Here is an 18,677-nt window from a genome sequence, read left to right as displayed (position 1 = left end):
TATAGTCAACGGGGCTTCTTATATAGGAACCACGACTGGTCTGGATAGCGTGGATCAAATGCCAAAGCAAATGAAATCCTGTATTTCTTTGTTTTGTTTGGAGTTTTGCTTTCCATTTCTCTCCTTCTCATATCCCCACACAACCCTTTCACCCTTTTTTCTACTGTACAGCTCTGGGAAAGATCAGGTTTCACTGGATAGCCAATGAAAATCTATCACACTTGCACTGCTGTTGTAATAAAACATTCCTGTCTTCTCTCCAGTGAGATGAAATCCAAATATTTCAACAACACAGCTATGAAATGACTTCAGAAAGACAGTAAATGGTGACACTGTCCAAACATAGCTTTTCAGACCGTGGCAAACCTCAGTATATCCACTGACTCAGCAGGAGAAAACTTCCTCTAAATCCCGTCAAAGAAGCTGGACGGTTAATGACACAGCAGGAAGCGGCTCTGACTCTGGCTTCCTGTCTGAGAGCTAGAGAGGATGTGAGGGGCATTGTGCATATGTGTCTAATCTGGTGGGCTGTGACTGAGTACGAATCATTACACATGACTAACGCCATGTGGTAGCTGCGTGTAACCAAGTTTTACTGAGTCAAAGAGACAGAGAAACCAAGAATTACAAAAACGAATATAAATGTGTTCCCCATAATTCTCACATGCATCATGCTAACATCAATTATGGTGTTTGTTATGTGGTATTTTGGGATGAATGTACTGCTCGAATTTTGGTATGAACCAATTTAATCTATTCCAACTTGGGTATCACTATCCATTACCCTAAATATGCAAATAATTATGCTTTTCTCCACACATCTTTTATCTTATACCCAAAAACATTACGCATCTACAACAAACTTATTAAAAATTCACAAAACTTCGTGCAATAACAAAAATTTATAATGCTTATTCTTTATTTCATCTTCCACAATAGCATTCTTTCTGCCAGCTCACATGTTTACAATGTGTATTTCAAGTAGCATCAGAAAACACTGACAGCTTTTTTCTTCCATTGTCTTCTCATAAACCCTTTAGGGAGAGTTATTTAAATCAATCAAGGTAAGAAAACAGGTCCTAAAGATGTGTTTAATTGGCAAATTGACTCCTTAATTCATGTTCACATCACAGAGTTTGCCCTTAAGCAGCAATTTGCATAATTGGGTTTAGATTCAAATTGATCCAAGCCTTGATATGAATCTTGATTGACAAGGTGATTGATTAGCAGCAGAAAAGAAGTTCCCAATGACTTCCAGAAATAAACAAATCTCTGACCTCATCTCCATCTCTCCTACTTTTAACTTGACTATATTGAATGTTTTGTTTCTTTGTATCTATTGGTCTCTCTCTATTTCTCTCTATCCTTTTATTATCTTACTCCTCCCCATCTGTCATCCATCCTCTCCCCCTTTTCCCTTTGCTTTTTGACTCTGTATCCTCTTCTAGTCTTTTTATCTTGATGCTTACTTCTGTCCTTAGCATATTTTGGTGTTTGTACTCACCCCATTCAGACTGCCCAGATCCTTAACCTTGTGTTCATCAGTCCCAGGCTCGTAGTTGATGACAGCATGCTGCTTATCCACACTGCGCGACTTCAAACAAAAGGAAACAAACACGAAACATTAGCAAGTGGTAACAGCTGTTAATGTGATTATTGACATCTGGACCTCAAAATAATGTGTGATTGTTGGCTTTACTCTTCATGTTTGCTGTTGCACTCCAGCACAGATTCACAGGTTATTCACACTAAACATCAGGACAGTAACTGTTTCTTACATAAACGATTAGAATACTGTATGTCACTGAACCGGAGCCTTTGTGGAATTATCAGAATCCATGACAATGTCAAGAATGTAACTCTGAAGGTAAATATCAGGGTTACTGCATATGATATCTACTATCATATCAACTCTAAGCATATCAGCAGGTATTTCAATGTCTGTGTCGGGGCTCTTTGTAATCATTTGCATTTGTACACAGCTGTACACACACACACACACACACACACACACACACACACACACACACACACACACACACACACACACACACACACACACACACACAAAGTAGACAAAGAGGAGCAGTGGAATAGTAACTGGAGATTGGAGGTAAAATATTGATTTTAAGCAGGCTGTTTGGAGGATAAACAATTTCCAGTAGAAACACTGCAACCTTCTGCATAGCTAAAAAAAAAAGAAAAAAAAAAAAAGATGGCAAGAGCCTCGGAGAGAAATATGCTGTGGAATTTGGTAAATATGTCTCATGTACCAGTGCCACACAAATGTTTCATGTATCTGAAGAATTGCAATGACACTGACTGGTTAGCAAATTTGCTGCAGTCAGATATCTACTGCAAAACTCTAAATCTATAAAAATGCAAATAAAGCAGGACAACCTGGAATTATTTTGTGTGGAAATGTCAATGTTTCCATTTTAATTTTACTGTTTGAGATTGAAAAGTCTGCTGGATCTGGGGTTGATAGTAGGCAAGTCATTTCTCAATGATTAGCTCATCTGGGAGTGACCACATTTCTGTTGCCAGCCTTAAACCTCTCCAACGCTGACAAATACAGATGTTATATCCGGTAAATATGTGCACAAGCATAAACTCAGGCTCGTCTAAGGGCTTTAGGGTTGTGGAACCACAGAACCTCTTTCACTAACCTGTTGAATGCAAAATTTTAACAATGCAGATGTCACTGAAAAGAGGGCTCAAGGGCAGTGTTCAAAGAATCCATAACAATACACAAAGACACAGATGTCAACAGGACTGTATATACTCACAGAGGCGATTGGTGACGAAACACAGGTAACAACGAGATGCAAGTGGAAACAATCAAGCATAGGTGAAACAAATGATGGCAGGGCAGACAAATACAAAGGATGGAAACTATAAAAGTAACAGATACATTGGGCAACATTACAAATAGAACTAATAATGACTAAAAATAATCAAAGACTAAGTAATTTCTGCAATGAAGCAAGGCAGACAATAGTGAATTTATTCCACTGAAATCAGCCAGTGCTGATTATGGGAGCTGAATCTGATATTCAGTTCTCATATGACTTTCCTATAAGCCATTCACTCCTTGTTTAAACAAAGAAACATGCTCGTGGTGAAGAAAAAATGTTAAGATAAAGCTGCAAGGCTTAGTAAAACCAAGGGAAGCAACTCCAGAGGGCCAACTGTGAAAGCGATTACTTTAGTGAGATTAGGCTAGATCAAACAGGATAGAGACCAGCTGAGCTGCTCATTGTACAGGAGAGAGGACTCATGCTGCTATACTCGCACTGACAACCAACAGAACATATGCAGAGCCAAGCCACGTCCTCAAAATGTTTAATTCAGGAAAAATCATTTGTAGAGGTTAAATTAATATCATAGTTTGGTGTTCCTCTATTCACTAAACACCTTCTCTGTTCAATAAGAAAATAAGAGCTAGGCGCTTCGGATCATTATCCTTAGTTTGCAAATACCATGACTGTCAAAAGCAATGTAGCACAAACAGTATGACTGATGGGAAAAACAAGCCAATTCTTCAAGCTGACAACACAACATCTACAAAACACTTACGCAGACCACTCAAGCAACTGTGTGATAAATTCTGTCATATATTCACTTGTATTTTGATATTCTATCTGTGAGTGTGCATTCCAGTTTTATTTGGTGCATGACACAAGCAGCCTTAAACCATGTGATGATGCCTTGGCTTGTTAAAACAGTCACATGGAGGGTAACTGTAAGCCGCTTCTCATGTGCTGTCCAAGTACACAAAACCAATGTCTGTAACTTGGAATAGTTCCCTTATCTTTCTCTGGTTCCAAACACATCAGAGGGATAGAATTACAAGAAGACACACAGAAAGAAAAATCCACATCCAATCCACATACAGAACCCGAAGACATGCAGGTCATCAAAAACACATTAAGAAACCACTTGAAGAAAAGAAAGAGATCTTTTACAACTCAAAGCAAAGCAAACAACCTGTATTACTTAAGCACTGAAGGCTGTGAGAAACCAGATTGTAAAGGCGTAATACGATACCATCTGAACAGCAAGTAGTTTCCAAGTTTTATGGATGCAAAGACATTAGTAAGATATCACCGAGTTTGTTTTATAACATATCATTTTTAAATATTTTTCCATAAAAGTTGTACACACATACATATGTATCTCAACTTTAGTCTCTGCTTCATATGCATTTCACTCAACGCATGACATCTAAATTATTTTAGCCACATAACGCTTAGAGTCCTTTGTGTTTTAGCATTAGCTAATCTACACTATTAAACTATGAAAATTAGATTTGATTATCTGAACATTTATCATTTAACTAATACAAATTACACACAGAAAATCTAATTTTCAGTGTTGTATAGAGGTTTTGTACTGAAAACAGAAACTAAAAGCAGACAGAAGCGTATGTGTGATGCATAATGTAAACAGTGAACAGAAAATGTCTGCTGACTCAGGATCAGTGAGTCCTAAACAAATGTGTTTTTGACAATCATACTTTCTGACAGGCACTGGTGGCAGTGAAAAGTTCTCTAAAAATGTAATGTCATAACTGGAGTCCTGTAGCCATGGATGAATACTCTATCCACAACAACACACATCAGAAAAGATCTAACTCAAGAGGTATCTGCCCCACTTTCTATTATTAGTGCAGTGACCAGAGGTACACATGAGCATGCACGTGGTCTCTCTGGATGCATGCACAGCTGCAGCGACATCAGCATACAGACATATAAATCAACCTCTGCTACTTTAAGAGCAGCAGCATGAGCATTGTGTGCTATTGTTGTTCAATCCTTGGTACAGTTATTGCACTGTCCAATGAAACAGGTCAATGTGAACTCCGCAGCTTACTTCTAAGGCTGAGAAAAATCTATGTGTACAGCAGTTTTAATGATCTCTAAACAGTAAAATCAAACACGATTGTTTTATTGGGGCTTTTTTCAGTGAAAAAAAAGAGGCATATCAAATGTCTTTACCTGTAGCATGAGCTCACAGTCATCCCGGCCGACAAAGATCATTTCCCGTGGGAGTCGGTGGCGAGTCCCACCGCTGCTAACCAGAAACCAGGAGGTCACGCTCATCTTTGTACCCTGCAGCAGCCTCTCATGCAAACCTCCTGGAAAGAAACATGCAGAAGTGTAAGTAAACTGTTATTCGGTGACCACATTTTAGATGTGGTTGAATCCACACCAAATTACCCACTCAGCAAAAAATATTTGTATAGAATTCAAATTCATAGGTTACAGCTGTAATCCTGGCATTTTTCCTCATAATCCAGAGCCAGTCCCCCCCCCAAGAAAACACCTCTTCTTAGAATCAACCTAAGTCTTACCGTCTAAATAAATGTTGATACATCATATTTCAGAAATGAAATCTACGAATATGTGTGGATAATTTTTATAAAAACAGTATATAAACAACAGTGGGAGGAATTGTTTTGTACCAACAGTATTATTTAAAATAACAGATTGTAATAAAAAAGAATGAAAAATGTGTTTGTTACCATACCCTGTGGAGATCACTGATCAAGGTTTAACTTATCAGTGCACCACAGTATTCAAAAACAGAACTCTTTATTAACGTACATGTAATCTGAATGTATGCAAAAGTAAGTCATAATTTGAATGAAATATGCTGGTGAACTCTACTACACACCTCTGCTCCAGGTAGCTCACTGCAGATTGACCACTGACAGCAAAACACAGCTACGCCATCCTGAAAAAGATGAAGAACCAACATTTTTGTTTTCTTCTTTTTCATTTATTCTCACAGATTCAGGCAATCATAGATTTTCTATCATCATGGAAAATTGGTAACCTCATATGACAGAAAAGATCATGACGACATCAGAGAAGATGAGAAAAAGTCTTTCACAACTCTTTCCATCTTCATTTTGTTTTGCTCCAAGGGGGAATGAGATCGAGTGGGCGGTCTTGCAATGTGATGCCTCTGTCTACGCCTGGAAATGAACACTGGGCCAGCCAGTAAGATACATCCTCTCTCTCTCTCTTTCTCTCTCTCTGTGCCTGCCTTGATCACTGCCAGATGTTAGAGGAGGAAGTGATGTAGATTTGTTGGCTGGCCGGCCCATCAGGACATTCATTTTCCCTCCTGCCTCCCTCCTCCCCTTGCTCTCCTTCAGATGAGCTGAAAACGAGGTCAAAGCCAGCCACTCTTACTTTCTAACTGCCTAGACCTGAAACTACAGCATTAAGGAGATCTAACTGATGGGCTGTTGACCTCTATACCTATTTTTAAACTGATTGAGCATGCTAGAAGTTTGTTTTGAGCAACAGACTGAGTGACTGTTCCTGTCTGAATAAGCAACAGGGTGTAAAATATGAGACTAAAGGGACATTTTAAACTCAATTTTAGCTGTAACTAATGTTGTACCAGCTATGAAATTCATTTTAACATACTGTTGTTCATGTGGGGTTTGGACGGTTCTAAAACATTTCCTAAGTAATTATTTCAAATTAAAAATAAGTTTCCAAGCTTTTGACATTAATTTGAAGTGGCACTCAAATAACCAGAGCTCTCTGTCGTGTGTAGAAAGTGCCAAGAAAAGCCCATCAGAGTGGGAATTAAAGATTATTGAGCTAAGCTCTTGCTCACTTGACCTTTTAAGTACTTAGTATACCAACTCAATAATCTCTTGGGTAAAGTTTTAATCAACTGCACACCTCAGTTCTTGCATGACACTGTAGGAAATATGGGTTGGGAATAGGACTGTATCAGCAGCTGTCTCTGATGTAAAACAGATCAGCTTTCATTCCAGTGACCACTCTGAATATCTGACAGCTTTACATGCTGAGTGAAAGATTTAATAGGAAAATTTAGAAACTTGGTAGGTACTCAAATACAAGTAATGTGCTGCAACAAGCTGCTATAGAGAGAAGCACTTTTGAAGATGTCACATTTTGACAACAGTGATTACATTCTCAAATCACTAAATCTGACTTATGATTTCTCTGCATTTTCACATGCAATTATCAGGAGCAAACATAAGTATTAAGCACCAACCAAATATAAAGTGATTTGCACAGCTTGTATTGGTCACTTCTGCGGAGAGGTGTTTTAGTCCTTTTGCAACTTTTAGCTCACCTCAAAGTTGAAAAGGTTTCACTTGAGACCCATCCAAGTCATGTTGCTAAGTGTTATTTTTTAACATAACTTCTCTTCCTTTTATTTTAGTATAGTAAACTCATGTTAACTGTGAAGTTAAAATAAAAGTAAACTAATTTAAAATGTTTTCATCTGCAAAATAAATAAGATTATTATCATATATTAAATCCAGCACCAGGGCTAATGATCAGATTCCAACTAATGATGTTCTGCTTACATTGCATGCTCCACCTGTTTGGCTAACAGGTGGCACAATTTGTATTGACAAACCTGCAGGTACATGTGAACATTATGTGGCAGATATTACAGATAATGGTGTTTGGATACACCACTAGTGCAACCAAACCTAGCAACAGAACTATAATTGTTTTTGGTTTCCTACTCGACTGTAACTAAAGCATCACAGAGCTGCCTGTCTCAGTAACCACTGCAAACTGTTATCAGAATGCAAGCCTAATGAGAATGTGGTTAAATAGTCTGGATGCAATCCATACCAGTCTCCTTTATGGTGCCATTAAAAAGAAAAAAATCTTCTCACTATTACACATGAAAGACGTAGCACAGATGGAGGAATGCAGTGGTAGGTCTGAAGAAGGACACACAGCTGAGAGGGAAATATTATCAGTTCTGCATGTAGTCTTTTCCTTCTCTATAATAAAAACGGTGAGTGCGAGTGCATCCAAATAACAATATTAGAAATATTAGAAAAGTCCTTGTGTTTTGGACAGCTAGTCTGACATATCATGCAATATAAGGCACTGCATGGGCAATTCACAAAGCACTAATGTGTAACGCGTAGCCAAAAGAAGGACAAAAATATTTCATTGTTTACATATTTAAACAAACTTGTGGGGATAGGTTAATTGGATAATCCAAATTGCCACTAGGTGTGAATGTGAGTGTGAATGGTTGTCTGTCCCTATGTGTTAGCCCTGCGACAGACTGGCGACCTGTCCAGGGTGTACCCTGCCTCTCGCCCTATGACAGCTGGGATAGGCTCCAGCACCCCCCGCGACCCTGAAAAGGATAAGCGGAAGTGAATGGATGGATACATATTTAAACACATTGTTTATATATGTAAACACTGGAGTGGCGATGTAGCACGTTTTCAGCAGCATTTTCTACTAGGGCTAATAAGGAGGAATAGTGACTCATGGGTTTTGAAAGGAATTTCCCAACCCCCGACCTGCACTTATACTATCTCCAACGCACTCAATCTCACACACACACACATCCGCAAGGACTGAAACAGGAGGATTATTCTAAGATGACTGTGAATTCTTTGTATAGAGGAGATGGCAGAGGAGATACAGGAAGCATGTGCAGCGCCCCTCGCTGCAGACACTCATCTTTGCATCCACAGAGCACAATTAGGTGATTTTTGATAGGCTGAAATGAATTAAAAAACATTTGTTATCTATAGCGAGGCTGCTCGCTGACTTTTGGAAAATCCAATTTAACTGCACTTGTATTTCGTATGTATTTCGGACCAGAAAAAGTTATACAAATAGCCTTTTATCCTTTCAACAATTCAAACCTCCTCCTTTGACATGAATTACCCAATCATAAACGCTGGCTGAAGGGCGGCAGGAAGTGATGTCAGTGAGCACTAGTTTATTTACTGGCATCACCTAATATGATTTTTTTTTTTTGGTACTGGCCTGCTACTCTCCACGTAGCATCTGGCTGGAGTGTGCGTTCCAGGATGATGCAACAGCTGGGTAACCATTAGAAAACACTCATCTGCTTTTCCTCTCTAACTTTCCAGATGTCACATCAACTGGCACAACCATGACAGCTGACTCGCACCACATCACACACAGAGACATCACACACACATATGTCCTACGCAAACGAAGCGACAGACAGTAAGAGGGAGAGGACGAAGGGGAAAGAGATGGGATGAGCACAGAGAGACAACTCATTCTTTCGTCACACTCATTTCCACATGGTCTTATGATAAGAGCCAAACTTAGTACTTCTAAGGGCGTGGTTGCATGCCTGCATTTATAGCCTGTATCTGACAACAGTTAAATAAAATACGAAAATAATAATAATAATAATAATAATAATAATAGTCACATTTGCTGCTTATTCACTGGGATCAATCAAAGTAATTACATTTAAAAAACCTTTCAGGCACTCGTTGCTTTGATTTTTTATGTCTGGTTGGTATTTGTCTGGCAGACATGAGACAATGCATCTAATGTTTACAACAGCCGAGGCTGATTGTCCAAATATAAACAGCACTCAGTAGTTACAGTAGCTTCAGCACTTACAGGCCCTTAGGCTAAACGGACAAAGAACAGAGCAATAGCTGTACTAAATTAAACTCTGGTCACTCTGACTGATAGTATAACCAATATTGTAGCTTCACAAAGAAAGCAAAGATGGTATGTGATGTTCTGGAGTACCTTGAAGGTATAAAACCAATAAAAGAAAGTATACTGGCAGACAAAACAAACAGCAAAGAAGCCTATTCTTTCAATAACACCAATGGAAGATCTGTGAGGGCTTTCAGATCAATGTCAATAAATAATAGGTCAGAGACGCTGAATCAGTCTCGCAAGCTTAGTTATGTTTTTGTGCAAAGAGTGCAAAGGACCCTGAGGGGTGCAAATCAGGTGAACGAACTCAAGACAAGATGGTAACCTTTGGACAAACAGACAAAGGCTTTTCTATCCCCCAATGGCTTAGTCGACTACATACATACAGACATGAAAGCATGTAGTGGAGAACTACAATCTATTGTTCTTCTAAAAACGAGACAAAAGGAGTATCCCAGCTCTTGTTGTGATATAATAATATACCAGACAATTTCCACAAGAAAAAAGATTCTGTCCATAATATGAGATAGGTTTTGTTGCTTATGGGAAAAAAAAAATTTATGTTTTTATTTCCTTTTAAAGTTTTCCAATGGTGACCACTTGTTTTTAATAGAATTTACATTCAATAATTTTTAAAACATGATAATTGAAATAAAATAACTGTGGAGCATTTTGTTTCACGATAATGCTCTTATTTTGTTTTTCAGCAAAATCTCCTCCTTTCAAATTCCTTCCCTGCCAGGCAATGACAGATTTAGTGCACATTTATTTATGTTTTCAATTTAGATTTATTTAATTCTAATAAAAGTACCAAGAAATCCTATTTTAGAAAGACTATTTTTTCCCAAACTCTAGGCAAAATTGGATTAATTAGTTGTGATCTCAACACTGACAAAAATAATAAACATTACAGCTCTAGAAACTAAGTTTTATTGTGTTGCACAGAATATAATGCACCATTCTAATACATGAGTATGACACCGTTGTCAAACATGTTTACAGTCTAATGTAAGAGAAATAAGTCTATCGGTATCGGTCCAAAGCACTAAGTTACAACACTTTGAATAACAAAGGCAACCAGTCAATAAATTAGATTTTATTTAAGAATAATTCAATGATATGGTACATCAAAAATGTTCTTAAGAGAACACAAAAGAAGAAGCTATGGCTGATTCAGACATACCATTCTGTGATATTTTATTGTTTGTGACATGACATTGGCCTGCTTTAACTTCTTCTAATATAGGAAGAATAGCCAGTAAAATCAAAACACTGCCTTTCCAAATTATGTTAAAAGGTACCTCATCACAGTCTGATATAAAGCCGGATTCTACAGAGTATATTTTGACATCCATAATAAACACTTTGGGTTTATCATCATAAAAAGGCTGAATGCAGTCTGACAGTGTGTATTTCAGCCAAGGATGCTCTTCCAACATCCAAACCCTGCTTAAACACCAGGAGCAAAAAAAACAAAAAAAAACAAGAACTAAGCCAAATGAGAATCTTTTAGACACACATGCACACGCGCACGCGCACACACACACATGTACATCTAAAGTAAACAAGTGTTTAATATTCCATTTAATCTCAAACTGAATTATATATATCGAACAAAATCATAAGTATGTATTGGCATGTAAGACCTTTCTAAACATTTTTTAAGGCTATACTCATGCTTTCTTAAATATAAATGTAAATATTAGTATAAATACTTTGTGACAATAAATAACTCAAGAATAATCAACTGCCTCTCCAGTGACTTTATCGTCCTATGGATCGCCCTGCCCTGCTGTTTGTGTTCTTTATCTGCAGTTTTAGTGAGCTCAGTAACGATGCACATAAACCAGCATTCTACTAGCTGGTTGTGGTTAAAAGTGGTCAGCTTACAGCATATCTCCAAAGTAGAAGGAGGACTACCATCATGGTGAAGTTAACACTGAATCTAACTGAGAGATAAAAGACTGACTGGAGAGACAGTAACTAATCAGTCTGCTAGCAGGAAAGCACAAGGTACTGCTGACTGTCAAAATCAGATCAAGGTGATTGCTCACTAGCTCTGTTACATGGATATATAATTTTTAAAAACACATTGAACTGCCATATATAACTGGCTGGCCTTTAATATCAAGCAGCAACATGCCAGTGTGGTAAAGTTCACCCAAAAAGTTTGGTGAGAGAAATCCTAATATTCTGCTCTAATTGGTAGCATTAGCTGATAACCTTGAACTGCCAGAATAACTGCCATATTTTACCACTGTGGTTAATAAAGTAATGTAAATGTGTATGTAAAAACCGGACTTCATTCTTACATATCTTACCTGGTTCAAAAATAGACTATATACCCACATTAATCTAATGTGACAGAGTCATAGCACCATGGAAGGACATTATAAATCATTATGGGCAGTGTAAGTCAGCAGAAACTTGGGTGCGCGTGTGCAGCTATGGCTATGTGTAGTTGATGTGGCTTTTACATGCAGCATGTGGGTGAAAAAGAAACAGTCCAATGCAGCAGAAAAGACCATATGGTGTAGAAAAGCAGCCACACACACACACCACATGAGCCATCGGCAAGAGGAACAAACAAGCAAACACCATCATTTAGCCAGCATCCATCCTGACTGTTTCAGTGTTGTTACCAAACACAACCCAGCACACCCTGGCCATAAGACATAAACCCACCACATGCTTAGTGACCCTTGTGTTCAAAATGAACTATAGCCCTACTGATGGAAATTTAACCTTTATAGAACATGAAGAACAGGATTAATGGGAAAAACAACAGTATTATTCATGTTGAGTGGAAGGAGGAACATCAGCACCCTGGGCAATCCTTACAGTAATATAGATATGCTGAAAAAGAGATTATTAATAATCCAAGAGAGTTAATGATGCACATGCCCTGAAGCATAGTCATTTTCATGTGACTCATTCTCTGGAGCATGGGTACACTACATTTTTCAGAAACAAGGTCTGGAGGCAGCTTTCTAATAGGGAATAAGAAAAATAAATTGTAAATGAAAAAAAAACAACACAAATTACCTATTAAACTTCCAGAAATAAATATTTAATTACAAAAACCTGAAACTTTTAACTAACTAATTATTCATGTAGATAGTTTTACCTATTTTAGCATCAAGAGGGCACAACATATAAACTCCATTTACATAAAAAACATATTGCAGTCATTTCAAATATACCTTCGGTCTGATGACTGCTCTAATGGCCCCGCATAGCCCCTGCTGAGCAGATAATGACTAACCCATGGCCCTTTAACAGGAACATTAGTATTTGGCCAACCCTGCCACTTTGATTATGGTGCCAACATTTATCCTGGCTGTAGCAATAGCTTCAGTAGCAGATAAAAATAGTGAACTCTCTCACTCTTGCACTTAGAAGGGAAAAAAACATAAACATTAGCATAACAGGACAATCAGGAGTTGGCAGAGGGAAAGATGAGAATAGAACATGTTCAAATATAAGATTGATATCTAGTGGAAAGAAGTATCAAATGAAGGAAACTCAGAGGGGAGTATGTTACACCCCAAAACAGATGTGTAATTTCTCTTTCTATGAGAGGTTAAATGGCTTTTTTTTTTTTTTTTTTTTTTTTTAAATCAGACACACCCTTGATGTTCCATAACAAGGGAGAGGCTGATGATTGTATTAATAAAATGCTCCAAGCTTGTTTTGGGGTATTTTGTCTGGTATACTGTGCTGTCTCTCCCAATTTGTAACCACAGACTTCGCTATTCACCTCTCTTGTTTTTCCCTCTGACACCACACGCCAGCATGAGCGTTACCAGGCAAGGCTATGTGAATGTCATAACCCTTTTAACGTTTCTACTCTGGCAGATTACAAAACTGAGATTCACTTCTATTTTTAGCTACAGGCTCCCAAATACAAAATTTTTAACAACATCTTAAATACAACTGAATACAATCAGATACTAAGTTCAAGACTGGCTTGTTTTCTGTCACACATAACACTCCTGGGCCACTGAAGTAAAATGAACTCACTTCCTAAACTTCCTACTATACACAATGGCCGTGGGCAGGCTGAGTAAGAGTCTCCAAAAATGTCCCCAACTTGAAACTAGAATTGAAAATATTACTGAAGGATATACTATATGCATACAAATTACTCTTTGAACAGCAGATTGAGTTAAGATGCTGAGAAAGAATATCAGGGCGAAAAAGCGGGATTTCAATGAGTATGGTAATTTACAGCAGTGCACATTAAATGTGAGTTGATCAAACAGCACTGATAGTCGAATTACTGCAAGAAGCTTCTAGATTTTCTTTCTAAAGAAAAATAAAACTCAAAAAAGCTGTGTTTTAAGTGTAATAGATAAGTCTGTAGTCAGGCTCGGCTGTAGTTTAGCTTCAGTCAGTTTGCTGCTTCCTCTCCGAAAGTGCAGCAACCGTCCTGTGACACTGACACACTTTTTAAAAATGCAACCGCCAGTGGAGCCAACAACCCTGCTGGCAGCCACATTTGTGGGGAGAACACAGGAAGAAGGCGGAAAAAGGGGAGAAAAGGGAAAAGGAGCAAAACTGGATTGGATGGTATTATCTGCACATTCTTTTGGCTCAAACCCAAGAAATTTGAATTCTTACAGCTGAGGGAGGAGACTAGCAAGATACACTGATGTCAAACACGTAGCTGTCAAAGAACATCTAATCGGGTTATAAACTCAGACCAGAGCTGCAAGTGACTTTCACCAGCACCTTTGAGTCTATTGGATGAAATTAAAGGGCATAATATAGCTGATTACATAAAATAAAACAGCTTCTAATGCTGTGAATATAAATATTAATTTTAAATGTTTTGAACAGTTGTGAGGCTTTGATTGATATGCATCTGCCTCTGGCATTTGTGCTAAATTGGTAACAGTAATTAAACAATAATTACAATATTTTTGCATTGATTTCTAGCGTCAAGTACCGTTTGCTTATGAACAGCCTGTCAAGAGTTATCAAATTACCATATGGCATTTAAACTAAAGCATTTGCTTCTATTTTCAAAAGTTTTACAGCTAATGTGATGATGACAGCAAAAAAAAATCAAACTCAACACAAAGAGAGCGGATGCATGCAGGCCAGCTACATCTGCCCCACGAAAACAAAGCCTCCACACAGAAGAAGAGGAGGGGGGTCCGTTATCGGAAAACACTCGGCAGTTGTCTTACTTAGAGCAAAACCTGCCCATAAAATCTACCTCTTAGACAATACAGACTAAAAGAAGACCCGAGGGGTAGCATGTTTCCACTAAGATAAACAAAGCGTTCAGTGTGACCGATCTTCATTGATGTGCATCTTGTCTCGATTAGCCTCTGTCTGGCTACAAAAGGATGCAACTACTGGATAAAATCAGGTCAGTAGTAAACAATAGTATTGATCTGGAGTGAAGCAGTATGTGGCCGGTGTTTTTACAAGGGCAGCAAAGTGGCTATAGTCTGTGCGGCTTACAAAGGTGGAGCAGGGTGGGCTTGTCATGCCGCTGCTGACAATAGTAGCCATCCCGTTAGCCAAGAGGGAGTCAGACCAGTCTGCTTAGTCGTTACAAGAGCCGGAATGTTTTTTGTTTCCTAAATTTTACTCAGATTTAATGCAGGTTTAATGGTTTGAAAATTTGGGAGAATTTTCTATGAGCTCACTGAAAGAGGAAACTGACATCAGTGGACTGCAGAAGGAAAGAAAAAGCGACTCTTTATATTTTTTGTCTGCCGCAAACTTCACGTGAGTAACGGTCAACCACCTAGCTAAAACCATACTACGGACTGTCCACTGTATACTGTTCGCTAAGAAAAAAAATCAAGTACACTCCACACTTACCCTTTCCTTAAAGATGTTTTTTGCTCTGTGACTGCGTGTGGAGCCCAGCCCTGTCGTTGCTGCAGTTCAGTCTGGCTCTATGCGGTGGCCTTCTCTTCCTCCGTTGCTCAGCAATAAGCTACTGACTCCCTGCAAAACAGCGGCGAGCGGACCAGCATCCTGAAAGAGGCGTCGAAGTGGCAAATAGGCCAATCGCTGCCTCCGGTCAGACGTTTCAAAATAAATGTCAAAGAGACAACAGGATACTCAGATTTGCGAGTTGAGGCGTCGATCATTATTTAAGTGGTGTTTTAAGTTGTATTCATACGCTGTCACGGTATAGAAATCTGCTTCCGCTAAAAGGAAGTTGAGGTAGTTTTTAAAATTTTTTATTGCTATTCTTAGTCATCATTTCAGGGTGTTTTCCCCCCTCAAAATTAACTGGAAATTTTACGTTATTTTCTCGATTTATGTCATTTTGGAGTTATTTTCTCTGACCTTTTTCAGATAAAAACCTGCCATTTTGATATATGGATGGCAAATAATGTTGGGTTTTTTAGTGGTGGAAACGGGCTTCCATAGTAGATAGCAATTTTTCAGTTTTGTTTTTTGTGATGTGATGTGATTGTGATGTTTTTAGTTTGCAAAAAGAATAGGTTGAAAAGAATGTACAGAATGTATGGTAATAAAAAATGGTAAATGATAAAGTTCATGAAACATCCTTCTTATTAGAGAAATTAGGATTAAAAGACAGCATTCATTCAACATTCAGACAGCAGTTCACCCCGAGTGATTGTGTCACTGCCAAACAAGCCTGTCAAGTACGGCCTAAAGATCTTCTAGGTTTGTGATACGCATCCCCTATGCAATCTGAAATGGTTAACATAGGGAAACGAAAATGGAAAGAAAGGATAGAAGTTGATAAGAATCTGGGTGAAACCATTGTCCAGCAGTAGATTCAGAAAGACAAGAAGCAACACTGGCACAGATAATTTTTTTCCTCCAGTGTACTCTTTCACCATGCCTCCTGGAGACACTTTTGTGGGGACTCTACATACATCCTTTATCTGATGAAGGCTTCTGAGTCCAGGGAGGCTTACAGCACACAGTTTGCATTCAGTGGCAGCTTTACCATAGTCAGCTATGTCAGCAGAAAGAAATGGCTGTTGTACTCCTGAGCACGATGTATCACAACAAAATGGGGGATGAAAATACCAGAAAAGGGAAAAAACACTAATTAATCACATTTTATAACTAGACCAAAGGAGGTATAGATACTATGGACAAGATGGTTGGCACCTTAACCTGCAAGTGTAAAACATAGAGATGGCCCATGGTGCTGTGTTACAACTTCACATTGAATTCAACAATGGTATTATCTGTGCTTGACAGGTCTTTCTCATTGAGCTCTCAAAGCAGCTTGCGACAACACATATGAAAAAATGAGTAGAAAGTTGCCCTCCGACTGCAAGGTGTGCAGTTTAAGTTCCCCAGAAAGCTTTTAAATTACTTATTTATTTATTTGTGTATTTGATACTGAAATAAACTTAATATTCAGAACCACGCGCACAACTATAATCTCACGATCACCTGAGTTACACCAGAGGTTCAACCAAAGTCCTTCTCTCATGAGTTTCAACTAAAAAGTTCAATATGTTGTTCTAACTTATAAAGCCATATTGTGTGCATTGTGTACCTATCGATCCTTTTATATTTTGGGATATGTGAAACCATTCTTCGGCAAAATATGCATGTAATAACCTGTGTGTATTTTGAATAATTTATTATGTGGGGAAAGTAAAAAAAAGAAAAAGAAAAAAAAAGAAACTTGTATTTACAGTAATACCATATTTATGGAATTACTGTACTCTAGATTCAATGCTACTAAAAGCATTATAGAGATAAAGACTGATATCATAGATTAAATTATTAAAAATATAAGTAAGAAAGACATGACGAGTCATTTTAAAGCCATAAACCACTATAGCACTTTCCCAATAAAATTCCAAGCTCTTGCATCCTGTTAGGAATGAATGCATTTCAGGCACATGCCTGTATGTTAACACGTTTTCCACTTATAGATAGGTCAGCTGCTGGTGCAGTTGCAGACTAGTTCGTGATTCAAGTACTACAGTGTGAAATAAAACGTTACAGCCTATGAATACACACACATATTGTAGGACAGTCGCTCAGACTAACAATGCTCTCCAGATGGTAAAGTAGCTGACTGTGTACTGAGTGACTCAGAGGATTACACTGCATGTGAACCTCGTCTGAAATTCAAAATCCTGTGTTTTATTTTTAAAAGCGGATGTAATTTCCTGTTTTAGTGGAATTTCTCTGCCCAGCTTGACGGAGTTCATCTCCAGGAGCGCCTGCGTCCACAACTGCAACCGTGGATGCTTCCAACTCAACCAGAAGCGATGTCAGCCAGAACCGGGTGGGCGGGTTTCCTGGACTCGCACTGGTTACGTTCCGGGGTCTTTTGTTACAGTACCACTACATGGACTGTGCAGAGGTCATGCTGATAATGAAGGCTGTACCTGCTGCATGATAACCGGGAACCAAACTACTAGAGATTATCAAACTAATTAGGGATGTAGCACTACAAGAAAAACATCCACCGCTTTTAAAAAATATAAATTAAGGAGATCGATTAAATGGCAGTAACATATAAAAGATTCATATTTGTTCTGCTTCAAAAATGTGAGCTCAAAATGGAAATGCTCATTGCATAAACGTGAAAATTATACTTTTAAATTAGCATCACAGCCTCTTAGTTAATTGCACGTTTGTATGTATTATATTATAATATTTAAAATAAATTTTCTGATGAATTTAAAATAAAATAAAATAATAATATATGTAATAAAATGTATGTTATCTGATACCGTCTATGATTTTATACCGTCTAAAAATTCAAACTCGAAAACGGTTCAGCCCTGTTTTGTCTGACACACTGACGCAATGACGCCCCCTCCCTGTTGGCGTAAAGGCACTCGTTTTTATGTATGGCAGTGCCGCCGGGAAAAGCGGAACGTTTTTTCATGTTTATTTTTGAACTGTACCCTTTTATGTATTATTGTTAAAATATTCTTTTTTCTTTATTTAATGGTTGTTATTTAATGATTTCGATTGCATAGGACATTTGCAAGTTAGAGTTTAATTTTGTTTTAATTTTAAGGTTTGATGGTGACTACAACATTTTATTAAGTCGTAGCTTTATGTATTGGTTACATTTTATACTCTAATTCTTATTTATTTGATATGATATTAAATGTGCTGAGAGAACAACACACTTTTAAGCTTTTTAATGGGTGTACTTTATGTTAACACGACGGGAGATTTCGTTTACGGGGGGTACGATAACATAAATCGAGC

The 18,677-nt window shown here is 38.0% G+C and overlaps 1 protein-coding gene across 7 annotated transcripts in view; it reads right to left on the bottom strand.

The window, feature by feature from the left end:
- cep170aa (centrosomal protein 170Aa) overlaps positions 1-15,502 on the bottom strand; it is a 38,998-nt gene extending 23,496 nt beyond the window's left edge. For all 7 annotated transcript variants that reach the window (XM_026189512.1, XM_026189515.1, XM_026189513.1 and 4 more), the window contains exons 1-4: positions 15,318-15,502; positions 5,680-5,739; positions 5,001-5,140; positions 1,505-1,594 (exon numbers count right to left, since the gene is read on the bottom strand). In XM_026189512.1, coding sequence (XP_026045297.1) covers positions 1,505-1,594; positions 5,001-5,105 — 195 coding nt within the window. In that variant the 5' untranslated portion in view covers positions 5,106-5,140; positions 5,680-5,739; positions 15,318-15,502. The remainder of the gene's footprint in view (positions 1-1,504; positions 1,595-5,000; positions 5,141-5,679; positions 5,740-15,317) is intronic.
- Positions 15,503-18,677: the final 3,175 nt, after the last annotated feature.

Source organism: Astatotilapia calliptera, chromosome 13 (assembly GCF_900246225.1).
Source record: "Astatotilapia calliptera chromosome 13, fAstCal1.2, whole genome shotgun sequence".
Classification (NCBI taxonomy): domain Eukaryota; kingdom Metazoa; phylum Chordata; class Actinopteri; order Cichliformes; family Cichlidae; genus Astatotilapia; species Astatotilapia calliptera.
The sequence above is the reverse complement of the archived record's forward strand: the minus strand, read 5'-3'. Positions and strand labels throughout refer to the sequence as shown.